Source organism: Chenopodium quinoa, unplaced genomic scaffold (genome assembly GCF_001683475.1).
Source record: "Chenopodium quinoa cultivar QQ74 unplaced genomic scaffold, ASM168347v1, whole genome shotgun sequence".
In the NCBI taxonomy this organism is placed as follows: domain Eukaryota; kingdom Viridiplantae; phylum Streptophyta; class Magnoliopsida; order Caryophyllales; family Amaranthaceae; genus Chenopodium; species Chenopodium quinoa.
In genome coordinates, this window is record NW_018745170.1 from 4,086,685 (window position 1) to 4,113,261 (window position 26,577).

General features: G+C 33.5%; 4 protein-coding genes and 1 long non-coding RNA gene across 5 annotated transcripts; 3 read left to right on the plus strand and 2 right to left on the minus strand.

Moving 5' to 3' along the window:
* The first annotated feature begins 418 nt into the window (after positions 1-418).
* LOC110710257 (protein ALP1-like) lies at positions 419-3,281 on the plus strand. Its single transcript, XM_021888531.1, has 2 exons — positions 419-569; positions 660-3,281. The coding sequence occupies exons 1-2, from the start codon at positions 437-439 to the stop codon at positions 1,115-1,117; spliced, it is 591 nt and encodes a 196-aa protein (XP_021744223.1). The 5' UTR covers positions 419-436; the 3' UTR covers positions 1,118-3,281.
* LOC110710255 lies at positions 1,357-3,295 on the plus strand. The gene is made up of 2 exons (XM_021888528.1): positions 1,357-1,726; positions 2,261-3,295. The coding sequence occupies exons 1-2, from the start codon at positions 1,379-1,381 to the stop codon at positions 2,822-2,824; spliced, it is 912 nt and encodes a 303-aa protein (XP_021744220.1). The 5' UTR covers positions 1,357-1,378; the 3' UTR covers positions 2,825-3,295.
* A 514-nt stretch (positions 3,296-3,809) lies between these two features.
* On the minus strand, positions 3,810-5,321 carry LOC110710438. The gene is made up of 4 exons (XM_021888731.1): positions 5,053-5,321; positions 4,743-4,971; positions 4,432-4,499; positions 3,810-4,323 (listed from the first exon to the last, which is right to left on the minus strand). The coding sequence occupies exons 1-4, from the start codon at positions 5,319-5,321 to the stop codon at positions 3,810-3,812; spliced, it is 1,080 nt and encodes a 359-aa protein (XP_021744423.1).
* A 2,885-nt stretch (positions 5,322-8,206) lies between these two features.
* Positions 8,207-11,014, minus strand: LOC110710250 (elongation factor 1-alpha). Its single transcript, XM_021888524.1, has 3 exons — positions 10,880-11,014; positions 9,441-9,923; positions 8,207-9,323 (listed from the first exon to the last, which is right to left on the minus strand). Exons 2-3 carry the CDS (start codon positions 9,900-9,902, stop codon positions 8,442-8,444), a joined length of 1,344 nt encoding a protein of 447 aa, XP_021744216.1. The 5' UTR covers positions 9,903-9,923; positions 10,880-11,014; the 3' UTR covers positions 8,207-8,441.
* A 964-nt stretch (positions 11,015-11,978) lies between these two features.
* Positions 11,979-13,416, plus strand: LOC110710258. The gene is made up of 2 exons (XR_002509141.1): positions 11,979-12,412; positions 12,603-13,416. It is a non-coding gene; the product is annotated as an uncharacterized LOC110710258 (long non-coding RNA).
* The last annotated feature ends 13,161 nt before the right edge of the window (positions 13,417-26,577 follow it).

The following is a 26,577-nucleotide window of genomic DNA, read 5'->3' on the forward strand; positions in this document are numbered from 1 at the left end:
TGAGATGCTTAGAGATATAGGAGGTTTAAGTGGAACAAGAAATATGACTCTTCAAGAGATAGTTGCAATGTTTTTGTACACATTGGCTCATCATCAAAAGAATAGGTCAATTGGAAATCTCTTTTTAAGAAGTGGGGAAACAGTGAGTCGACAATTTAACCTATGTCTAAGGGCTATTTTGAAGTTGCATGAACACTTATTGCACAAGCCTATAGCGATATCTGATGAATGTGAAGATGAAAGGTGGCAACCTTTCAAGGTATAATTCCATTCATGTTCTTTTTTCTGTTAGATTTTCGTGTAATGTATGTAAATGAGTCATATCTTTGTCTTTTATAATGTAGAGTTTCTAGGAGCGGTAGATGGTACCTATATTAACGTAAGAGTGACTTCACAAGAAAGGGGAAAATATCGAACAAGGAAAGGCACAATTGCTATGAATGTTTTAGGTGCTTGTGCACCTAATATGGAATTTATTTATGTGCTTCCGGGGTGGGAAGGATCAGCCCATGATGTACGTGTCTTTCGTAATGCTCTCTCTAGGCCAAATGGTCTTAGGGTACCTCGAGGTAAATGGAATAGGTCTTTTGCTTTTTGTGAGTATAATTATAGTTGTTAGTAAGGTATCTAGTGATTATCTTATTTTGATTTTTGTGAAGGAAATTATTATTTGGTTGATGCGGGCTACACTAATTGCGATGGATTTCTCGCTCCATATAGGGGGCAACGATATCACCTTAAAGAGTGGACAGATAAACAACCTGAAAGTGCCGAGGAATATTTTAATATGAAACATGCTAGGGTAAGAAATGTGGTAGAGAGGTGTTTTGGTTTACTTAAAGGGAGATGGAGCATACTTAGGAGTCCCTCGTTTTTTCCTATACGCACCCAAGGTCGTATCGTGATGGCTTGTTGTTTACTACATAACTTAATTAGAAGAGTCATGCCTACTGATGATATAGAGGAAGAAGAGTTGAGTGAAGATTCCGATGATGATTCTGATGATGAACCTCAATATATTACAAGTGTTGCAACTTCAGATCAGTGGACCAATTTTAGAAACACACTAGCACAAGATATGTTTAATGGGTGGAGGGCAAGAGGTAGAAGAGTTTAGCAGTCAAGATCCTCGGTGTAGTGGGTTCAAATTACAAGATGTTGCTGCTGCATCACCTCATGTTAGAATGCTCTTTAGTGCTAAGACCAAACTGTTAGAATCCTGTAACTTGATTTACATACTTTTTTAGTGATATGTTTAATTTACTTACTTTTTTAGTGATATGTTTAATTTACTTACTTTTTTCTAGTACACCATATGATACCTATACTCTTGCACTCATTATCTTGATATATGTAAATTTTCTCCTTGAAGTTGTATATGATGGGAGAAGAGGGAAGCAATCGAGGAAGAGGTAAGAATAAGCGTTTTTGGACCTTTGAGGAAGATACGGTGCTCATAAAATATTTACATGAGTTATCTCTCGATCCTAAATGGAAAAGTGAAAGTGGCTTCAAGAGTGGTTACATGAATAAGTTGGAAGAAATGATAAAATATGTGCTACCTAATTGTGGCTTGAAAGCTGATCCACACATTGAGTCAAGGATTAAGCATTGGACAGAGAAATATAGTGCAATGGCAGAGATGTTATCTGCTTCTGGATTTGGATGGGATTCGGACAAAAAAATGTTGCAAGTAGAGAAAACTGTATTTGATGAATGGGCTAAGGTAAGTAAGCTTTTTAATGTTCTTCATTTTTTATGATTTGAGTAGTTATTAAATTCATTTCAATAATGTTATTGTTATTAAGTTTGTATTTAGAGAGGTGGCTGATGTTAGGCTGAGAATAATTAGCAGGAAATGAATTAGTGAATATGAAGTTGACATAGCTGATTTAAGTAAGATTGCTAGCTTAGTACTAGTATAAATCTGCTCTAAAGGTGAGTATGATGAGAAGCAGATATATTAGCTGATTTTTATTTTATTTTTATGTAACATGGATTTTGAGGCTTTGAGCTTATATTTCTGTAAGGGAATAATCTAAAAAAGGCAGGGGAGGAGCAGAGAGTAGAATTTCAAATTCGGATAAACGAGTTAGGTTCATGTTTGAATGATTTACTTTATTTTATTGTTTTTATGAATGTTGTTTATCTGGAATAGAGTCTTATCTAAGCATGTATTACTCTGGCTGAGTATGCTGATCTGAGTATGCTGAGTATGCTGTTTATTTGGAATAGAGTCTTATCTGAGCTTACATTGCAGGCTCACAAGAAAGCAAAGGGGTTGTATGGAGTACCCTTTCCTCATTATGAGACACTTGCTGAAATCTATGCAAAAGATAAAGCAACCGGAGAAGTTAGTGAATCATTTGTTGGAGCTATTGATAACATGAATGTTGAGATTGCAAATCAGTCTATGACAATACAGAGTGACGAAGACGGTTATATGGATTCTCCCACTCATTCTACCTATTCTACTCAATCAACAACTCAATCCCATAAGCGGCCAATGAAGAAAGAGGATGATAATACTCCTTCCAAAAAAGCAAAGATGAAAGAAATGAAGGGAAAAGGAAAGACACATCAAAAGGTAGATGATGCTAATGAGTTAGTAGCTTCTCTTCATAATACATCTAAAACTTTTGGGAAAATTTTTGAGGACATAAATGCAAATCTTGGAACTATGGCAAATTCATGGTCCAAAGCCGAAGAAAGGGAGCAAAAAATGGATGATGAAGTGAATAAGGTGTTAGAAGAAGTTATGAAATTGGATGGTGTTTCTCCTTCGGAATCTTTAGAGGTGGCAACAATTCTCATGGCTGAATAACATAAGCTTCGAATCTTTTTTCAAGCTCCAACTAACTTGAAGAAACAATATGTTTTAGATCTCCTTAAGAAAAAGTAGGTGGGAGTATTGCTAATCATCTACAATGTATGGCCTCTGAAACTTTAATTAAGGCTTATTTTGTTCTTGAATTTCAGAATTTTGTAGTATACATTTGTTTGGTTTCCTACAAAAAGTACTTGTTATGCTATGATATAATCAGTCTAATATTATAGCTAACTTATTTTTATGGTATTTTTATGCTATGATATAATCTGTACAGTTGGTGGCTGTTTCTGGCCTGCTGTTTTCTGGTCTGGTGTTTATGTGTTCTCAGGCTGCTGGTGTTTTTGGCTGAGTTCTGGTTTTGATTTTGTTATTACTTGTGTCTGTTTTTTGTGTTGCTGGGCTTATGTTTGTTACTTGTTGTAATTCTTTCATTCTTTGTTAATAATATTTGCTTAATTCCCAAAAAAAAAAAACTTGATCAAGTAAAATTGCTCATATATTAAATAGCAAAAACTTACTATTATAAGTAGTTGCATTTTCAAATGATTCCTTTCCATTAGGTAGACCAAACAAGAACAAAGGGAGTAAAGTTTAATTGATTCCTTTCCATAGTTAAACCAAACAAATGTAAAGGTAATAGCTAAATGATTCATTTCCCCCCTCTTATTTGTTTCCTTTCCACTCCGTTTCCATTATCCGAACCAAACGCCACCTAAGTGTCTTACAATCTTACATAGCTATTATGAATTTGAAGCAGAAATGTGGCCTTCGCCGAGGTGATCACCTACCGTTCATCAAGCACAACCAAAACAGCTAGGTGCTTCATGTTAAAATATTGACCGTTTAGACTCCGTATAACCTTAGGGGATGCTTTTTTTTTATAATATAAAAGTAAAATACATTGAGGATATTAGGTATATCTTCTTATAAGACTGTGACCTAAACTATTAAGGAGTAAAAAAATAAGAAAATTTACTATCTAAAAACGGATCGATATCCGATAGTAGCCGAGAGAGGCAACATAGTCTGCTGCCCGATTGCCTTCTCGATAGATTTGTCTTGCTTGAAAGCTTGTAAAAGAATCCAAAATAGCCTTGACATCCGCCATAAGAAGCTGAAGTTTCCATGGACAAATGAAATGACCCTGCAAAATATTAATAACAGTAAGATTATCGCCTTCAATAAAAATATCTGATATAATAAATTCCTTAGCAAGAAGGGGGCCCTTACGAAGGGCAATAGTTTTGGCAAGGAAGGCCGAACTAGAGCCTAAATTATAAGTTCGACTGGTCACGTGATTCCCGAGGTGATCTCGAATGACCACACTTGCAGTAGTAGAATTCTGGTTGGCTGAACCATCAAAAATTAAGTTTACAAAAGCCGAATGGGGGTGGAGACCACGAGACAATAGGTAGGGGGGTAGGAGGAGGCGGCAGTGGAGGTGACGTAGTCGAAAAGTGTATGGCGTCAAGAAGGGAACGAGATTCTCATTCCTGAAACATAGAGAAAGCTCGAATAAAAATACTATGAATAGTAGCATAAGAGTTCTTAGAAATAATTGTGTTACGATGTTTCTCAATATTCCAAAATAAGATAGCTACCTTAGGAAAGAGTTTAGGCGAAGTGGAAAATCATGGATCTGATGAATCTGAGGGATGCAACTAAGCCACTAAAAGAAAAAAGAAGAAGACTAAAGTCCCATAGAAAATAGACAAAAGAGGAAAAGATGATCCTAAGATTCAGAATGATTAGAACATAGAGCACAAAAACTAGTGACAGCAATATTATGTGAAGACAAAGTATGGCAAGTAGGGAGGTTGTTATGAAGGATTTGCCAAAGGAAAATCTGGATTTTAGGTTGAATATCCAATTTCCAAATCCAACGAAATTCCCATTTAGAGGTAGGATGAACATGAGAATGAGCAAGCCAAGTAGCAGATTTGACAGTGAACTGATCATCTTTAAAGAGACCCCAACAAGGTTCATCTAGAATAGGAGAGGAGGGGAGGGGGATTACTCGAATAGTTTGAACTATATTATTGGGAAGAACCGTAAGGAGAAGAGGGACGTCCCAAGTATTATTATCAGTGATGAACATATCAACTGTGATATCAATATTCGCAATTTGATCAGGATCCAAACTGAGAAGGGCAATAATATTAGTGTGAGCACACTAAATATCAACCCAAAAAAGGATATAAGAACCATTCCCCACCTTCCACCGAAGTCCACTAATTAAGAGAGGGTGGATTTGAAGAATCTTTTTCCAAATCCAAAAGTCTCTAGGCTGAGTACAGTAGGTAAGGAACTGGGATTTACATAAATATTTAGCAGTGACAGATTGGACCCATAAGTTATTCGGGTTAGACATAATCTTCCAACCAAGTTTAGCCAAGAAAGCAGGGTTAATAGCATCTGATTTACGAAGACCAAGACCGCCATGGAATTTAGGTTGACAACTTGTATCCCAAGCACTACAAGAAAAATACATTTTCGTATCGATTGTAATTGCAACAAAAAAAAAATCTCAATGAATGGTTATTCGATACAATATCAGTCGTTGCCATAGCCTTTAGTAGTGTTTTTCGCTTTCGCTGGGGTTGTCCTTATTAATCGATACGGAAAACAACATTCAATTATGGTGATTGTAGCGATTATAATCACTACAAATGTTGAACTCATTTTCTACACAAAAAAAAAAACAAAAAACAAAAAAAAAACCCTACATATGATTTATACAAGATTCAAACATGCAACCTCAAGCTTTAATATTAAATTTTTATCCAAGAAGCTATGACATATTTTATGTTCTCTTTGTCAAACAAAATTTTAAATATAGTGTAAAAAAGGCTTTTCGTATCGATTTTTGGGTTTTAGTGGCGATTGTAAACGATATGTTTTTCCATAATTTTATAAATGTACATAAAAATGGTGAATAAATATAATTATGTTTTTCATATCAATTTCATATGGGTTACTATGTCGATTGTAAAATGATACGGATTCCACTACTATTTCACAAACATATGTGCAAAGACAATTTTCTTGTAGTGAAGCAACCATAGGTAATCCTGCCTTTGCCAGGGACTGCTTCCAAAAGAAGTTTCTATTTAAACTATCAAGAGATGAAGTAACAGAATTAGGTAAACGAGTAGTGGTCATAACATAAGAAGGTATAGCCTCAAGGTGGCTCTGAATATATAAGAGCAACCTTTCCAGCTTTGGAGACTAAGTTGGAAGACCATGAGTTTATTTTTTTATCTGCTTTAAAGGATATGCTGAAAATTATCCTTAATGAACTTAGTCGAGTTAAAAAAACACATCCAAATAGCGGCCAAGAAAAGATTTAGGGGTCATATTAAAATAGCTTGCCAAAATAGATTTATTTCGGTTAGTAACGTAGTTAGAAAAGACTATAGAGAGGATTTATGAAAATTAATCGGCTGATCAGAAAGTTCAGCAAAGTCAGCTAGACAAGTGGCTGGGTATTTAGAGATTACCTGCCTCTAGCTGATGAGCATCACAAAAGACAGTTAAATCTCTATAAAGAATTGCAAGCAGTCCCTTGAAAATGAGCTTTCTTTCACAATCCAAGATGATCTTAAACAAAAATTAATGAACATTCAAGGATGACAGAATGTTTTGTGATTGGGTGAATAGAGGTAAGTTTGATCATAAGATAGCTAGGTTGGCTCTAACCACTGACCTATGTCAGCATAACAATCAAAATGTGGAGAATGGGTATAGGAAAATGAACCCGGAATAGAATCCCATCAAATGAGAACTCGAACAAAAAGATAGAGTCTATAAGACAAGGATGTCCTTTCTAAGATTAGGAGCGGCTACTCACACGGTACGAGCCACTGAACACTTCGGAATCTAGAGCACACATCTTCATAATTGCCCTAGAGCCACTCAACTATGGGATTAACTCAACATGGTACACAACACCCCCATTAGTTTCAACCTTTGGCTTGCTGATAATCTTTCAAATAATACACCTCTCATCCACACAAAACCTTATTCTCTTTTGCCATATGCTTCCTTTGGAATTCATGGGTATTCAAGCAATTCAACACCCCCATAAAAACTCTAAAATCCAACTGTATATGGGCTGCAGCAGAATGGTTTTTCTCCACAAGAAAACCAGATGCTTTGGCAAACCCCAAACCAAACCCACCTCAAACAACCACCTGGACCCCCCCCCCAACCAAAATTCTCTGAAAATATTCTAACATTAATATCTTTAAGCATCAATTATATAATTTATAACAACTGATAATTAATACTTCGTGATTTGTAGAATACTGAATTAATCACAAACATTAGTCAAACGAATAGTACAAAACTGCAAAATAGAGCGAGTAATAAGAAACAGAGAGAGTAAAAAAATACTGTAGAACATTACCTCAGCTGAAACAGAAAGGAGCGCAAGAATGCAGAGAAATGCTCCAACCGCAAAAGCATTTGGGATTAGGGAGTCGAGGAGAGTAGGACGATTGAAATTAGCAAATCCAGCAAAAGTAGCGGGTTGCTTTGGTTGAATTTAATTTGCAATAATAACTCACGTTTTCTTATTTCACAAAAAAAAAAAAAACATGAAAGAAGTGTAATACTATAATTTCATAATCTCATATAGACAAAAAAAAATTAGAATCTAGAATCAATGTCTGTAGACTTATTATATATTATGAATACTATGATGAATAAAATTACAAGGAAGAAACAACTGCTTTTAAGAACAAACTGTTGCCACAATCCCACCACCACGAAAGCCAACAAGCCGATCATCACCACCTCTAACAGGGCTAACACTATGGCATAAAACATCAATGTGGAGACTGGAGACCTAAAGGGCACCACACATTGTCCTCGCTATATAACATATCATTAAGCCATCTTGCGACGTAGTAAAAAGAAGGTTGGCCATGATAGAGGGCCGGATGCCGGTGATCAAAGAGTCATAGGGGAGGAAAGAGGCTGCCATAGCATGAATGGGAAAGAGGCAGGCTCTAATTGTTACGTTACACCAATAACAGGAATAGCATGGGTAAAGTAGGGAAAAAACCTAGAACCAAAAGTAAACGATTTGTCAGTTCCGGCCTTCCGGGACAAGCAAGTACTGTACATAGCCAAAACCCAAAATGGGCCGAAAACCCGCCTAAAACAAGGAATGCAAGTTAACCTGGTTCATCATGACCAAAGAGAGCTTCACTCAGATTATTAGCTCACTTGGATCAACAAATTCCTGCAAAAAAACTCCCAAGTCCCAATACGAGCTAATGATATACACAAGCTAACCAAATTTTCACAACCTTCAAATGAAAACAACTGGCAGCAAAAAACACACAGGCTAAACAACTGACTGCTCAAGGATTGAAACAACTCGAAAAATTTTGAAGGCAAATTAAATTTTAAAGGAAAACATTTGCCAATGTCAATCAGCACATAATCCAGATGATCAGCACAATACAACAGTCAGGACACTACAACTAAAAACGATACAATTGCAGAACCTCAATGTCAAATGCCAAAATTCAGTCTTTATACTGGTCAATTTTAAAAGCTCATTGAAATCCTTCAAATATCAAAAACAGACAGCTCAAACAGCCTATTTCTTCTTCAAGGCAGCCTTGGTAACCTTGGCTCCAGTTGGATCCTTCTTCTCAACATTCTTGATGACACCAACAGCTACAGTCTGCCTCATGTCCCTCACGGCAAAACGACCAAGGGGTGGGTACTCAGCAAAAGTCTCCACCACCATAGGCTTGGTGGGAATCATCTTAACCATACCGGCGTCACCATTCTTCAAGAACTTAGGCTCCTTCTCAATCTCCTTACCTGAACGCCTGTCGATCTTGGTGACGAGCTCAGCAAACTTAACAGCAATGTGAGAAGTGTGGCAGTCCAACACTGGAGCATAACCGTTTCCAATTTGTCCAGGGTGGTTCATAATGATGACCTGGGCAGTGAAGTTAGCTGCTTCCTTGGCAGGGTCGTTCTTGGAGTCAGAAGCAACGAAACCACGCTTGAGATCCTTGACAGCAACATTCTTAACATTGAACCCAACGTTGTCACCGGGGAGAGCCTCTGGAAGAGACTCGTGGTGCATCTCAACTGACTTAACTTCAGTGGTCAGTCCAGTGGGACCGAAGGTAACAAGCATACCAGGCTTCAACACACCAGTCTCAACACGTCCCACTGGCACCGTTCCAATACCTCCAATCTTGTACACATCCTGAAGTGGAAGACGGAGGGGCTTGTCTGAGGGCCTCTTTGGCTCGTTGATCAAGTCAAGAGCCTCAAGAAGGGTTGGTCCTTTGTACCAGTCAAGGTTGGTGGACCTCTCGATCATGTTGTCACCCTCAAATCCGGAGATGGGAACGAATGGGATTTTGTCTGGGTTGTAACCAACCTTCTTGAGGTATGAGGAGACTTCCTTGACGATTTCTTCGTACCTACCCTTAGAGTACTTGGGAGTGGTAGCATCCATCTATTTCAAAAAACAGGACATGATCAGAACAGCGCAAACAAGGAAAACAAAAACAAACTCCGACAGATATCAAAGGACTTATACTGCATATCAACAAAAAACAGTTTTAAATTATACCTTGTTACAACAACAGATCATTTGCTTGACACCAAGGGTGAAGGCAAGAAGAGCGTGCTCACGGGTCTGACCATCCTTGGAGATACCAGCCTCAAATCCTCCAGTGGTGGAGTCAATAATGAGGATAGCACAATCAGCCTGGGAGGTACCAGTAATCATGTTCTTGATAAAGTCACGATGTCCGGGGGCATCAATGACGGTACAGTAGTACTTGTTGGTCTCAAACTTCCACAAGGCAATATCAATGGTAATACCACGCTCACGCTCGGCCTTAAGTTTGTCGAGCACCCATGCATACTTGAAGGACCTCTTGTTCATCTCAGCAGCTTCCTTCTCGAATCTCTCGATCACACGCTTGTCAATACCACCGAGCTTGTAGATCAAATGACCAGTGGTGGTCGACTTTCCAGAGTCGACATGGCCAATGACCACCAAACTGATATGAATCTTTTCTTTACCCATGTTGGCTTATAGAGTATAAAACTGAGAAATCAAAGATCATTGAGTTAGCAGTCAAATAAAATGCAACAAATCAAAAGGCCACATCGCATCAAAACGAAATAAAAGGCACTCCACAACTGAAACCTCAAGTTCACTCACTATGCATATAATATTTACAACGTTGGGGCACAGATTCTGATATATACAAATTCCATCACACCAAATTAGCATGCAATTTCATATCAGCAATTCAGCAAGTCTCCTCATAGATAAAAGGTCACTTCACAACCATCCTTGAAACAATATCATTTATTCAAATCTTTCAACAGACATACACAAGTTATTCCACAGGTTTCTGATCACTAGACCAAATGTTTACATTACTGGCAGACATACACAAGTTATTTCACACTAAAACAAAAGCAAAAAAGTCAAAAAAAAAAAAAAAAAAAAAAAAAACTTAAACCTTAAATCATGAAATTCTTAAACCTTAAAGTCAAATCAGGTAATGCATTAAGATCAAGTAATGAATCAAGATCACAGGATTCAGACTCCATTAAATTCTTAAACTTTAAATCATGTTCATCAGCTAAAAACACCAAATACTTAGAACTCTGTTACAAATCTTTAATCATGTATCATTTTAACCGATTTTTCAGTTCAACAATCCAATAACTTCGATATACCAGGATTCATATAAAAATGAAGCAATTAATCCACAAAACATGAGCTACAAAAAATCATAAAACAATGATAAATCCAAACAATCATACATCATAACATGAAAAAATTCAACAGTTAATCTACTTCATCAGATCTGAAGCTTAAACCAATCAAACTACAGGAAATCAACAACAAAAATTCGACAAAACAAAAGCACAAAAACAGTCAAACCAAAATCAATACACAAGTAAAGAACAACATCGATTGCAAAACAAACAATAAGCTAATAAAATTGAAATAAGAGAAAGAAAAAAGAGGAGAGAGAAAATGCAAACCTGATAAAGAATGGAGAAACCCTAGCCGCAGAAGAGAAGAGAGAGAAATGAAGAGAGGAAGAAAGTTAGGGTTTGAGAGAGGATTTATAGTGCAGCTAAAAGTTGAACAAGAGGTGTGAATAGTGAGGTGTAAAGAACGAAGTTTAACGGAAAACTTCTGACCACGTTGTGTTGTTGGCTCGCGTGAAAAAAATTTAAAAAATAGAAGTCGGGTCTCCTTTTTGAGGCTTGATTCCCTCATTTCGATCCGAATTATCGGGTATGTGACCCTTTTTTTTAAGTTGTCAAGCGGATATACCGAGTACATGCCATTTTTTTTTAATACGACTACATTTCTTTTATAAGAGTACTGGTTAGTACGACGCATGATTTAAAATTAAAAAAAAATTAATAAATAATATAAAATACAGGATAATGAAGGTTTTTATACAGAAAAATATCACTAATACATTTTTGGTAGATTGATATTCTCACTTTTATTTATTTATTATTAAGAATTATTTTCCAGTATTGAATTTGGAAGGAAAAAATATGGAAAAAATGATGTAATAAGAAATTTTGGAGGGAAAATTTGTCATGACAAATTGACATGTGTACCATGATGATGTAAGCGATTTTTATTTTAGTATAGTTATAAATGAGTACTCCCTGAAGGTGTTAAAAATTGATCGGACTGTCTCGATTCGATCTGACCTGAAAAAAATCTGATTCATATTTTAATTGTATGGACACAATAATTTAGGATGACATAATTCTAAAATAGACCTCATCCGATCCGACTCCACCTAATTGACAATAAATAATAAAGTTATGACATTTTGAAGAATGTAAAGAATGGTCTTACCGCACCCGTTCAGTCTGAACAAGGTTGTCCGTTGCCACTAGGCGAGATGTTAAAGCATCCAAGAGAGGTCATGAGGAGTGCTATATTTTAACCCCCACCCGCCTAGTGTGGGCAAGGTTACCCGATGCCATAGAGCTAGGGGTGTTCAAAAAAACCCGACCCGGTTGTCCCGTTCCGATTACCCGATGAAAAATTTACAATTTTTTCTGTTTTTCCGAGTCGGGTACCCGTCACGTTAAAATAGCAGTTTCGTGGGCCGGGACATGGGACAAGCTTTGCTAGTTCTCGAGTACCCGGATATCCGTTTTAAAATAAAAAAATTAAAGAAGTTAACCAGCCAGCCCAGCCCACTTACTAAGTATACGGTATACCCAGTAGTCCAGTACCCACCCTATCTTCTTCTCTTTCTTTTTATATCCTCATCCTACTATTTCTCTCTCCTCTTCCCCCCTGTTACTCTCTTTCTCTCTCCTCGTGATAATGAAATTTGTGATGATGGAATTTCAAAGGATATTTAATGTTTGATATTTTTATGCTTCTTTTCGACGACGATTTCCGTGGATTTCTCGGCGAGGAAATGGAGGAATAACTCGGTTGCGCCGGAGACCCACAGCAACCCGCCACGAAGCAACCCAGAACAACCACGTCCTACCTCACTCCAACGTTTTTAAGATCTAAATATAATTTAGGTAAGAATTTAGATCTAGTTTTATTATTAGTATTTTTTTATCAAAATTCAGATTTTAATTTCTTGTATTTTTCTTTATATAATTGTAATTTTAAATTACATTGAGTGTATAATTTTTGTTGTTAGATTTTGTATTTTTTTGAGGTAGTTATTGATTTTCTTAATGTTGGCTCGAATGTGCATTTTGGCAGGTGTGGCTGGGCTGCTTTGGTGCGCGGTGGAATCGGTGGCTTGTGGCTATCGATTGTTGGTGGTTGGTGGCTGCCTAGAATTTGGACATTAGCAAAGCGTTTCATGTATATTTATTTACTTATTTTTACTTTGCAATTTATAAGTTGAAGCAGTTGGATTTGGTTTGGTTGCAATTGCATGTGATGAAATTGGACTTTGAAATAACATTTTATCTGCTAAAACCTCATCATGCATGAACAGACATCTTTCAATTTTGATCTTTAGCATTCAACATCCAATCTTGTATCCTGTTTAGATTTATCACAGTTTGAAGCCATTGGTTGTAGCTCAATAAAATCCGGGTACCCGTGTCCCGTCCCGGATAATACCGGGTACCCGAATTATCCGGACGGGACACGGGCCGACTTATCAACTATCCGAAGATTCGGGTACCCAAATTTTCAGATACCCGAATCTGAACACCCCTACATAGAGCGAGATTTCGGGAGGCTCCAAAGTAAGATTTTGAAGCCTGGTTAGAAGTTTTAAGTGCATGTCCGAGCGAGCGAGGCCGCCTAGTGTCATCGGGGGGAATCTCTGACTAAGTCGACTTCCATTTAGGTTGCCTTTTATTTATAGTCTTCCATATAAGTAGATGTCGTGTTAACTTTGTAATTTATCTTTTTTTTTTTCCACACTACTTAGTTTATTATAAGCACATTCGGGGTTTGATTTCAATAGTAATTTTAGAGGGTTTTTTCATTTTTATTGTTTTTCATTCATTATTAAATGTCAAGTTGTAGTATTTATTGTAATCACGTTTTCTATCGTTTTCATTTTGTTAGTTGCTTTAAATAGGTGTGAGCATGTAGTTTTATGCTATGGATAAGGGGGTCTATAAATGTTTTGATATAATTAATATATTGTGAATTGAATTTGAATTAGTTTATGTTATCTCCCTATTATCTGTTATTATTGATTAAGTTGTTGAAAAATTGCCAAGTTTAATTGAATATGTATGTAAACACCGAGTTAAGCATAGCGAGGTAGAAACACCGTGTTAAACTTGTGACAATAGTATAGGTAGAGCGAAACTAGTAAATCATTAGAGCTTGCTAGAGGGATGATTTTTTTTTACGGGAAATAATCAATTTGAGAGAACATACTTTCTTATTTGCCTAGATAATGCGATCATACTCATGTTTAAGTGATATTTGTTTGAAGCTTGATATTCATTGAATTGTTAGTGAACCTAATGCCTAGGCTTTCTATCATCTAAACTTGTTCGTGTTATTTGTTTTAGTTATTCTACACTAAAATCAAGGTTGTTTTACAAGTCTAGATCCTTGTAATTATGGTCATAGAATAGTCATCTCATTGCAAATGCGATTCAACTACAAGAATTAGGCGTATTTACGACAGCTTTGCACTGGCTGTCAATAAAAATCGTCTGAAATCATTATTTCCTAAACAATTAAATCCCTACCTTATAAAAAAGTATAAGATCCACTCTTGTGAATAGTGTACTGCTAATTATACCCTTCAAAATGTTTATTTAAATATTTACCCACATTAATATATACAAGTTTTTATTTTGTCTTAATTAATGTAATTTTTTTTTTTTTTTTGCCTTCATTAATGTTGATTGTCTTTCTTTTTTGTTGAACTATATAGAATAGTGTGCGGATATTTATACCCTACAATATTTGTTTATGTATATTTTCTCTCATTAATGTAACCAACAACTAAAAAAGCTCAGCGAACAAGGCTAGCTATGGCGCGCGTTCGCCACCCTAATAATTATAAATAAGTCATGTAAACTAATAAACAAATTATACACTAACATAAACAAATATAAATGCTGGAATACTTAGATACTTATATACACTAATCAAACTAAAGTAAAATTATAAACTTTAAACTCGTATAAAAATTTAACACTTGATAACCTTTACAAACCTTATTTTATAAACTAATGTAAACATTTCTTAAGTTAATAACACTCTATATAAACTATGTCCAACTAATATAAACTTCTTTTAACATTTAAATTAGGAATAATTGTAAATAACCATCCTTAAAATACCAAATTCTGATTTTACCACCTATTTCCATTTTTTTTTTTGTTGTTTATTTTAAATAACCACTTACAAAAATGCAAAATGTTAGATTTCACCACCTCTACATATTTAGTTTCATTTTTTCAAATAAAAATATCGATTTTTGTGCTAAAACTTGTTCTATAAAAGTTTTCGGGGTCACTTTGGCCTATGAGTTCATTTTGAGGTCGGAATTGAAAAAAAATTATTCAAAATGCCTCGTCTTGCATGTTTAAAAGTATCTCGATCTGCATAAAACTCTCAAAATGAGGCATTTTTTATATTTTTTTTTTTGGGTGTTTTGACCTCAAATTGGTTCCATAGTGATCCCAAAACCTTAATAGACCAAGTTGCACTACAGAAATCGGTAATTTTTAGTTAAGAGGTGGGGAAATCAAAGGTTAATTAATAGGGTGGTTATTTTAAAAAAAATAAAAATAAAAAAATAAAAATAAAATAAATATAAAAAAACTGTTTGTAAAATCAAATTTTGGTGTTGAGGGGTGGATATTTACTATTTTCCCTTTAAACTAGTATAAAATTATATATAAACTAGAATATAAATAAGCTAATTAAGGTTAGTATAAAGACTATAAACTAATATATAATTATATAGGATAAACAATTCCTAATTTAAAAATAAATGCCCAAAAATATACACATGTAATTTATGAAAATCAACAAAAACCTTAAAATTATTAGCCTACTTACCTTTGAATTATGCCAAAGAACTAATGTCAAATTGCGTGTAAGGCCCTTTTTTTGGCTGGAAGGAAAATAAAGGAAAGGAAAACTATGGCTTCATATGTTTGGTTCAAAAAAAATTAAAAGAAATTTGATAGGAATTGATTAATTAAAGGGAAATGGAAGGAAAGCTCATTTTACAAAATCTTTCCTTTCCTTTCCTTTCCTCCCAAAATTGGAGGAATTTGAGAGGAAAGAAATAAGTTAAATCTATCAAGCTAAGCTTAAAATTAGTTTTACCTTCACTTTCTTTCCTTTACAAATGTTATACCAGACAATAGATTCCTCTCTTTTTCCTTCCTTTACTAGTATCAAACCAAACGTTAGATTATATAGTTTCTTTCTTTTCTCTTCTCTTCTGTTCTTTTCCCTTCCCTTCCCTTCCCTTCCTTTCCTTTTCTTTCCTTTACTAATATTGAACCAAACAAAGTCTTAATCCTACATTGTTAACAAAAATACAAATTACTGTTGATAATTCAACACAAGATGGATCAAATTTAAAAATCAAGAAACAAAAAAAAAAAAAAAAAAAAAAAGTGAAAACCAAACAATTACCAAAATTGAAGAGGAGAGAGTTGTAATCTAGGGTTGTTAATTGGCGCACAACATTACGGATGGCCAGCCATCTTTTGTTTACCAGAGGCAAGGAATACGGTCCTAAGGGCTTTGGAAGAGACACCTATAGGTTAGGTTTTGGAATTGAACCAAAAAAAAAAAAAAAGAAATCTTACAACCAAACCTTGGGAGGGACGATGGTGGACGACGGATAAAGGGGACGCGTGCGTGTATTTCGGCGGTCGAAATTAAGGGAGATGCATCGCCTTCTTAGTCGTTTCGATTTCTCAATGTCTCTCACTCTCTCTTTTTTTCTTTAATTGTTAGACTTCAATGTAAGAGGGCAGCAAGGTCAAAATATTCTAAAATGATAGTGTAGTTTGGCCGACCACTAAAAGCCATCGGTTGGGTTCTTATTTTTAAATTTTTTTTAAAAAATATTAGTATAAACCATTGGTGAGGTGTAATTTATTTTTTATAAAAAAAACCAACATCCACCGTCCGATAAAAACCGTCGGTCATGTAACCGTCGACGGCTGACAGCTTGTTATCTAGTATGATTTAGAGTTGTTTTTAGCATTGGTATTGTGAGAAATTGATGTCTTAGTTCACTAATTATTCTATTTTTCAACATTTTTGTGTATCCTATTGCATGCTTCACGAGATTAGTTTCTCTTGTTTTTTTTATTTTTGCATATTTAGGTACAAAGATGACACTTTGAAGAATTTCAATGAATAAGAAAAGAAGTTGTAGGCAAGAAGAGGAAAATAGGGAGCTATGAAAGAATGAAGCAAGGAAAGAAGAATCAAAGAAGCAAGCAAAAGTTCCCTGGAGTGAAATAAAAGCATTTGAAAGAATTTTTGAAGGATTTTGCCAAAGGTCAACTTCAAATGACCATTTCTTTTTTTTACTCAATATTTTAATGTGATTAAACTTGGGGATTAAAGTTCATCTCAAGAGCATTCCAACGACTAGTCACATGCCTTATTTCGAAGAGTAACGAAGAAGTTATGGTCTTCCAAAGTGAAGTTATTTCTGCCTGAAACACCACGTCTGTGCCGGTCATGACAGTAGCTACTACCTTAATTTTAACAGGTCTGTATGTTTGAGCTGATTAGTAGACAAGTTGTTTCCCTGTCTTCTCTGTCCTTCTATTTGGGGGTCATATAATACCCAGCCCTTTGGCTTCACTTGTAATGGGGATCTTCTCACTTAGAACTTCTTAGGCCCTTTCATCTCTTAGTTTGATGTAGTTTATTAGGCTCTTTTTCTTCATAGGCAATGTAGAACTTTAATTAATTAGTTAATTTAGCTTAGAATATCTCAAACTCAAGCATTGTAGAAGATAATTTCAAGCTTTATTCTCTCAATTTCAACATTTCTCCTCAACATTGAAGCTTCAAGTAGTAACTCTTCTTCTTCTTCTTCTTCTCTCTCTCTCTCTCTCTCTCTCTCTCTCTCTCTCTCTCTCTCTTTAATTTTATGAATATATATACTTTATGAATCTCACTGTCTCATATTCCTTGTTAATTGTTCTTGCATGTTCAACGTTGGAATGCTATTTTTAACCATGATTTGTGAGTAGTTACTTAACTAGGGGTTGGGTGAAACTTCAACCAAGCCATGGGTTGATTAATTTTGATATGTTTTCATTTTCTATTAGGCTTGACAATTGTTTGCTCATGAATTGATTGTTTGCATGTGTATTTTGGTGGCTAACTTTATGCTCATGCACTTCACTTCCTATACTTACATTGAGAAATGGAGTTGGGTTGTGAGTCTTCTCTTGCGCAATTAGATTATACTCCTTTCATGATTGTGGTTGCCTTGTTTCAATGACTAGGATGAATTAGTGTGATAATTTCGGTAAGAAATCCCAATTATTTATGCCTCATACTATCTCGGATTAATCGAAAGACAAACTCGAGTTTGAAATCCACATTCTATCACTGAGACTTTAATTTATTTCTTATCATGTTAGTTGTTTGGTTTAGGAAATGCTTATTGTTGTGACTTTGTAAGAAGGCGACAATGAGTTCCCATGAATTAGAACTTCTCATGAATTGCAAATTTATGGGAATCAAATTCCCACAAACAAATTCATGGGAATTTCCTAAAATTGTTTGGTTAACAATGAGGGAAGTAACTTCTCGTGGGAATTTCTACTTACCTAGTGGGATTAGGTAAGTAAATTCCTACATTTGGGTTTGAAGAAGAAATTCGTGGGAAGTTTCACTACCCCCATTCACCAAAATTTTGTTAACCAAATGACATACCTAACTTGTAATTGCTCAGAAGTCTCATTTTCCATTTTTTTATGTCAACCAAACAAGCCCTTTGTGTTTAGTGCCGTTGCTCTCCATTTTTTGATTGATGCCTCCACCACGCTTGCCTTGAAGATAGCCTAGATGTCCATCGTCTTTTGTTGTAGCTTCTTAGGGAAACCTTTGTATTAGCTTTATTTAGAAGCTTTGTTTTTAAGTTAGATAGTTTATTATATTTAAGATATATATTTTTTCATATTTGTCTTTTTTCTTTAATCCATTAGTTTATTCTTGAGATAAGAGGACTCTTAAATCTCTGCTTAATAGTAGTTTTTTTTAGATGGAAGGACCATTAGAATTATACACAGTACATTACCAAGGTTTGATATAGTGGGAAAGTTTACATCTTAGGATAAAAGCCCACTAAAGGTTTTTAGGGAGGAGGTTTCCTTACCCTTTCCTTTGACTTCCAAAGGGCTTAACCCGCTAATTTGTCTCACGTGGACGTTTTTGTACTAATTCAACGAAAAATCTCAATCAACATGAAATTTTCGTAAAAAAAACATTTGTTGGACTCATATCTAATAAAAATTATTAATTTATTTATGAAATGCCATTAAATATACATTTTTTTTATTTATGATGATCATAATTAGTATTTTTTCCTTTTTAGAACTAAAAAATGTAATATATATAAATATAGTAGGCATTTTTCAAGAGCATTCGGAGCGCCGTAACTAATTATTTCGACCAATGATAAAATAGATTTATATTTTATTTTTGAATTAAAAAATTATATCGCCACCTAGGTAAAATTAATGAATTAGATTTGATATATCTAAAATTTTAATGCCACATAGATTAAAAATCACAAATTAAATTATTTTATTAAATCATTACTACATGTATAACAAATCCAAAAAGAAAAATAAGAAAAGATAAATCTCAAAAGAGATATTTATTAATTAATTAATTTGTGATAAGACATAAAATCTTTGGCATAAGTTTTATAAAAATTTTGTTTACAAACTTTCATATGTGCCTGGCAAAGTTTTGTAATATTTATGAATTTAATATTATATTGAATTATTATAATTTACTGATGTAAAAATAACAAATTTATAAGATATTTATTGAAAGTTATATTTTATTTATATATATATGAAGTATTGGAAGTTATCGAAAATAGAACTCTAAAATGATTTCTAATCTTAAAAAATCTATTCAAATTTCGTTGACTTAGCACTATACGTGTCAATGCTTATTTGTCATTTATGTGATGCGACACTTGGCAAAAATCAACAAATTTAAAATTTTATTCTTAAAAATCTATCTGAATATTATTGAATGTAAAATTCTAAATTAATTTTTTTTAATCTTAATTTAAAAAAACTATCTAAAGATATCCATTTTTTCCAAAAAAAAAAAAAAATCTATCCAAATAAATCATGTGTCAAAATAATTATTATATGTCAGTATGTCACCTACATGGTGCGACATTTGACGAAAAGTTAGAACACCAAGTAAGTTAGAACACCAAGTAACCTTATCTCGTGGTCTGGCTAAAAGTTTAGCTTTATATATTAGTTACTCTCTATGTTTTAATAAGTGTTACACTTACCAAATGCGGTCGTTTTTTTTAATAAGTGTTATACTTCCTTTTTTGGTAAAAAACTACATTTTATTATTATATTTTTTTCCTTTCATAGTCCCTACTCAAACCCGACTACTACTTTTTATTTATTTTTTTCCTCTCACATTCACTACTTTTCAATAAATTATTAACCACACTATCTTTCTTTTACAATTTTTTTATACTTCAATTACCCCACTTACCTCTTATTTTATTTAAGTCAATTAAATTGCTTAAAACTATGTGCTTCTTTTGAGAATTTTGAGCTCACTTACCTCTTATTTTATCTAAGTCAATTAAATTGCCTAAAATTATGTGCTTCTTTGGAGAATTTTGAGGAGGTCTCTAATAGTGTGTAGAAAAGCAAGTGTACAAAAGCAAATTAACCATATCTTAATGAAGCATTTAATTGAAACTTGTCACTTTTGAAAAAGTGACACAAGCAAGCCTTGTTTCCTTTTTTTTTTAAATTTTATTTTATTATATATATATATATATATATATATACTCTTGCTCTTGAGTTGCTGCTTTTTCATGCTCTGATCCAATGCATTCCAATTCTTGATTACAAACCATATGAGCATTATAATTTTTTATTTCTTTGATGATTTTAATTCTTCTGATGACCCATACTAATTCCCCAAGAGTACATGTGGAAACATGGTTGTATTGAATTAACTAGATGATTGATTAGTCAATACATTGTATTTTAACACTTTTATTTTAAAATTATTATTTCATTGAATAATTGTAACAGTTTGCTGCATATCTCACAATAAGAAATAGGTTAGTATATTCATATGGAAAAATGAGAAACAATCATTTTCGAGTGATTTTCTTGGGAAAAAAATTCTTTACCGCTCCAAGTTTGACTAGATAATCTTCTTTTTCTTGGAAAGAATGTTTGACTCGGTTATTTTCTTTGTCGGAAAGCGTGTTTGACTCAGAACTTTTTCTTTTTTCATAAGAATGTATGACTAAACTTGACAGAATTTCAACAACCGACAAAACTACAAACTGACAAAACTATAAGAAATGACAAAACTAACGGTTTTTTTTTAAAAAGAAAATTATTCTTTTTTATTATTATAATTTTTTTACTGTAAAAAAAAATATCAAGAAACTACACATTTTTGTAAAAAGTCAAATAGTTTTTAATAAAAAGTACCATCATTATTCTGAATTTTATTTTTGTAAAAAGTCAAATAGTTTTTAATAAAAAGTACAATCATTATTTTGAATTTAATAAGTTGATTTTAGATGCATTACTACAAACCTGCAGACCTGCAGTAGGTATCCTAATTCCTAAACATAAGCGTCTTTGTAAGCTGGCTAAATCAACTTTGTTTGCTTAAATATTTCATCTTATCCAAATATATGTATAGTATACTTGTAGTGGGAGGAGGTTTATTTGTGCCTATATATGAAGGCAACCATGTAGGCTGGATGATATCATCTATTGTATTTATGATATCACTAGTATTAAACGCGTACAATTGCACAATTTTAAAAGTTTAAAAGTATTTTTTATTGTCATTTTTTATTAGTTAGGAATTGATGTGATTTAAATTATGTATTAGGCATGTAATGGCTAAAAATAATATTAGTGAGAATATTTGATTAAAAAATTGAAAAAAAAAATAGCAAAGTAAGCTTGAAAACCATAAGTTTCTAAACATTAACCAAAAATAAATTAAATAACAAAGTTGTACTAAACCGTTGGGTTGACCAAAACTTTAGGTTGGAGTTGAGCATTTCTCGACCCGTGAAATAAAGTGACCCCCTACCTGAAATGATCTGTGATCCGGAATGACCCAACCTGATTGACATATCTATGTCCATCATTTAATCAAACTTATATAGGATATTATTATAAGTATATGTAGATTCTTATTTATAATTTTGCGTGAAATTTGACAATTGTAAAACAATAATATTTTGACAATTTATAGAATATATTACAAATTATATTTACAATGTATATTGACATGATACGGTGCAATTTTGTAAGACATTATAAACTTTAGGAATTTTTTCAATATGTATGCAGTATAAGTTGTTAATAATAGTACGTTTTAAACTTATTTAGTTGATATTTTTGTAAGTATGTGTAAATTAATACTATTTGATCAAATATTTTCGTCAATATATTGTAACCTACTAAAATTATAGGATGTTAAAGATATTTACAAAAAAGTATCCATACATAAGATTTACAAAAGACATATATAAAAGGTTTTAAAATATTTTGGTATTCAAAATTAAACTCTTTAATTTATTTAGAATAGCGGAAATGGGTGGGATTGGAGTGTACCAAATTCTAACAATTTTAACTTTGATCTTCCAATTTTCTTTGAGAGGGGTGAAATCGTTAATCATGTCATATGCCATTTAATTAAAAATAAATGATAAAACTGCAAATTTTAGTTATTGTATCTTAGGGTGATAGTATTATGTCATTATCTGTATATAAATAGGTAATAATATCAATTTTTTTTAACTAGCCTATCACTATTATTTGAATAATATATCATAATTTAATTTATAAAAAGATTTTGTACAATCAATAATTGAAATTGTAATATATTTAGTGCAATCAATATATATTGTATTAATATATTTTGTTATACTAATTGATCTTATTAGTATAAAAATATATTTTTAATTATATAAATATATATATTTATAGTGAATTACAATATCATTATAGTTGATACTTTTTAAAGTAAGAAAAATAAGTGGGGATTTTTTTTACCATAGAGTGACATGTGTCAAGTTGTAGGTTGAGCGTCCTCTATTATATATATATATATATATATATAACAGGCTTGTGATTGCCTCGGTTAATTGCCAGAACTGTCTATTTTTCTTTTGCTTGCTAAAACAGTATTTTCGTGTTTCTGCGAATCTGCCCTTTGGTTTTCTGCCTAGTGCCAGGGGTTGTCTGGCACAGACTTTGCAATTTATTTTGTTGTACTTGCTTTAATTTTTAGCTTCCTTCTTCTCCTTTGGTTGTGCGTTCTCTATTGTGCATTTTTGCTTGATGTGTGCTGAGTTCAGTTGTCAGAAGAAGAGGGCACTTCTCTTTTCACTATTTAAAGTTTTCCCCTTTCCTAGCTGACACTACTACTCCCCTGTCTACGCCGCTGGCTACCTTTTCTTATTAGCGATCTTGGCCTTGGTTTACTTAGGTAAATTGTTACTTCAGGCGTCCTCGTTGTAACAATCTGCTTCCAAGGCTGAAAAACGTCTTCAACACAGGATTGTGGCCTCCTTGTTTTGTGTTTCTTGCCCGTCCTCTGCCTCTTGGGCAGAGCTCTGGATTTTTATGCCGCCACTTTATTTTAGTGCAGTTTAAGGGTTTTGCCGCTGTTTCTATGAATAGGGTTTCTACCTCCGCTTTATTGCAGCGAGGCTTTAATGAGGCGAATACGTTGTTTTCAGTTTTTCTTGGCTCATGCTGGGCTTGCTTTATTGCTGCAACCCCTACTTCTCCCTGCTCGATCTGGCAGGAACATATAATTCTTTGCAAACAAACAAGTAATGCAATATTATATCATGCTTAAAAAAGGCCTCATGTAGAGGTTAAGTATTCCATTAATAATGTGAAACGCCTCACGCAGAGGTTATGTAACACCCCAATAATTCTCTCTTAAGAACCTGTAAATACCTTTAATAAATTACAAGAGAATTACTAACGTGCTACCGCCACGTGTTCAAACTTTAAGGCTAGTTCATAATTTAGCAGCGGAAAAACTAACTCAGTTTTCAATAAGTTTCAAAACAATAAACAAAACCAAATTTAGTCTTACAAGTTGGAACCATTAAGACCCTTATTCAAAACCCAACAAAAGTAGTAAATAAATCAAACCAGGGTTTAAATAAATTCAAACTTATGCAATGAAATAAACTGTGGAAATATCCAACACTCCACTCAAAATCCCACCACCTTGATGCAAGTCCAGACTATGTAAACACCTGTGATTAATCTGCTCCCCAATATTACAAGTGTAAAAATTAGATCATTACAGGGTCATTGAAAGGCGAAGGCCATGACCAGGAAAAAGACGCACAAAAGCACGCAATCAGCAACGCTGAGTACATACAAGCTATGAAATATAATAAAGAATCCCTAGCATATTACTAATAATCAATCAGCACACACAATTTAATTATTGACTCAAACACATGCCTCAATTGTTAACAATACCAAGACTTCACTAATTACTGATAAATAATTCATTTAATTTCATTTCATTCATTGGAGTAAGCAATAGACAAGGTTGTCTCCCCATACTCCATTTCGGAACATCAATAAAAGAAAAACCCCATGCCTCCTTTCGGAAACATCAATAAACATCCAATGGCAGACGAGTGCGACTCCGTGGCCATAGCTAGTATGAGATCTCATCTAATTCCTTATAGTTTTAAAAAGTATTTGAAAACAAGAGACTCGTAGACCAGACGGCCTCTAGAAGAGTGCACGGCTAATACCCTATGTACCCCAACCCCTGTTTGTCATTACTCTAGATGTGCACAAATCCAGAGTTTTATTGCTCATCCATCTTGCACTTTACGTGATTTATAAGTTTAAACTTGGTGATGACTCAAATGCAAATTAATACAGCCAATTAAACTCCAATCATTCAAGCAATTCAAATTCTCAATTCAATTCTTGATTTATTAGTGACAAACAATATTTATTATTGAATCCTTTAACTACCTCGGTGTATAAACACCTTAAGTGCATAAGGCACCTCAAATCCTCAACCTCGTCTCATAGGACTTTAATTCTCCCTTTACTCATTCCAATTCATAAACATGAACAAGTAATAAGATAATTCATTCCACATATTTATGTACCTTTGCCTCTTAGCTCATCTTGCGAGTTATGGCATAAATAATACTTACAAGATAAATCAATACGCATTTCTCATACATGAATCAAACCAATCATCACATTAATCATCAATCAAACTCACTACCAAACAATTTCAACCAATCTATAAGTTTCCCTAACATGATTCTAAATAAACATGCTTCTAAAGTCAAGGTTTTTGTATCCTTGTACGTACCTTGAGTAAACGAGTTGGTTGGCCACTTTAAGAACTAGAAATCGCCTTCTACAAAGTCCTCTCCTAAACCAAACAATAATAATTCAATCAATACACAAGCAATATAATTTACAGCAATACCAAACTACATTTAAACCCCTTAAACCGTTGAAATTATGCCTTTAAATTGTTCCAATATCCAAAGTTAATAATTTAATAGCTCAACCATAAGTTTATATGCTAAAATCATGAAAATATAGCTTATAACATGAAATTCTAGCAACTTTAAAGTAAGAACATAATCTGAAAATTTAGTTTAAGATTATAAAACAACCTCATAGACATCTCTATTTGAAATAATCATTATGTAGTAGGTTAGTATGTTAAAAATCTAAAAATCCATCATAAACCATGATTTAAAACCAAGATTAAAAATCTGGAAATTTAATTTAATAGTAGAATGTATGAATACAACAATCTAAACTTGAAATATATATTAGAATTCAATTAGTTTCATGAAAACTCAATCAAACCTTCAAATTTCACAACTTAAAACCTAAAATAAACATAGTTCAAATCTGAAAATTAATTTATAAACAAATTAATTGAATTTAAGCATAATTTACACATAATATAATTAGATAACTTAATTACAACGTGTTAAACCCTAAAACCATGAAAATCAACATTTAAACCCTTAATTCTTGATTAAACCCAATCTGAAATTTTTGTCATTAAATTAAACATAGCAAAAAGTCACAAATTTGTAATCTTTTGTAATTTATATGCATAATCAAGTCATAATAACAACATTTTAATAAAGATTAAAACTTGAATCAACTTAGCAAAACAAAAGAAAAGAAAAAAAATATAAAGAAAGAAGAGACAGGTGGGTGGACTGGTGTTGTACGGTGGTGGTGCAGGGCGGCGCAGCAGCAGGGACGCCGATGGTGGTGGTCGGCAGTAGCGGTGGTGTGCAGCAGCAACGAAGGAATTTTTTTTTTATTTTTTTTTTGAATACTCGTGAAACAATGAAGCAGTAAGGGGGAAAAGAGGAGAAGGGAATTACGTGAATGAAGGGGGGGGGGATTTGAGAGTTTTTGGGGTTTTTATATATGCATGTGGGCTTGGTTTCCAAACTTAAGTGGGAGTAGGGATTTGTAGATTGGGCTTAGATAGGAGTATAAGTTCTCTTTATTTATATTTGGGCTACTAATACCATTGATACAATATGTTGGTGTATAGAAAAAGAGAATTTAAATTAGATTAATGCTTATTAACTTAACAAAGTTCAAATAAATTTGCATAAAATAATTTATTTAATGAAAACCCAAATAAAATATTTATTTAAATAATAAAGAAATACATCATAATTTATTCTAAAATATGGGGGATTACAGGTTAATGTTCCACTTCTTTAAAATTACAACTTAGCTAAAATAAAACTTTGACTTTTTCTTCATTTATAGCTGAATACGTTGCTAAATTAAGACATCAAATTACACGAAAAACCTCTTTAGGACGTCAGCGTTGAAACTGTTCCCCCGGATATAACCACCCAGGTCAGAGAGTAGATAGGCCCCTGACCCTACCTGCTTGTGTATTATGAAGGGTCCTTCCCAATTTGCGCTCAGCTTTCCATGTA

Excerpts from the sequence above, each read along its gene's own strand:
- LOC110710257 (XM_021888531.1), top strand. The coding sequence starts at position 437 with ATGAATGTTTTAGGTGCTTGTGCACCTAATATGGAATTTATTTATGTG. Across the intron at positions 570-659 it reads TGGTCTTAGGGTACCTCGAG|GAAATTATTATTTGGTTGAT; the intron begins GTAAATGGAATA and ends ATTTTTGTGAAG.
- LOC110710255 (XM_021888528.1), top strand. The coding sequence starts at position 1,379 with ATGATGGGAGAAGAGGGAAGCAATCGAGGAAGAGGTAAGAATAAGCGT. Across the intron at positions 1,727-2,260 it reads TATTTGATGAATGGGCTAAG|GCTCACAAGAAAGCAAAGGG; the intron begins GTAAGTAAGCTT and ends CTTACATTGCAG.
- LOC110710438 (XM_021888731.1), bottom strand. The coding sequence starts at position 5,321 with ATGTATTTTTCTTGTAGTGCTTGGGATACAAGTTGTCAACCTAAATTC. Across the intron at positions 4,972-5,052 it reads CTCTTAATTAGTGGACTTCG|TTTGGATCCTGATCAAATTG; the intron begins GTGGAAGGTGGG and ends TGCCCTTCTCAG. Across the intron at positions 4,500-4,742 it reads CTTGGCTTGCTCATTCTCAT|TGGCTTAGTTGCATCCCTCA; the intron begins GTTCATCCTACC and ends TTTTTCTTTTAG.
- LOC110710250 (XM_021888524.1), bottom strand. The coding sequence starts at position 9,902 with ATGGGTAAAGAAAAGATTCATATCAGTTTGGTGGTCATTGGCCATGTC. Across the intron at positions 9,324-9,440 it reads TGATCTGTTGTTGTAACAAG|ATGGATGCTACCACTCCCAA; the intron begins GTATAATTTAAA and ends TTTTTGAAATAG.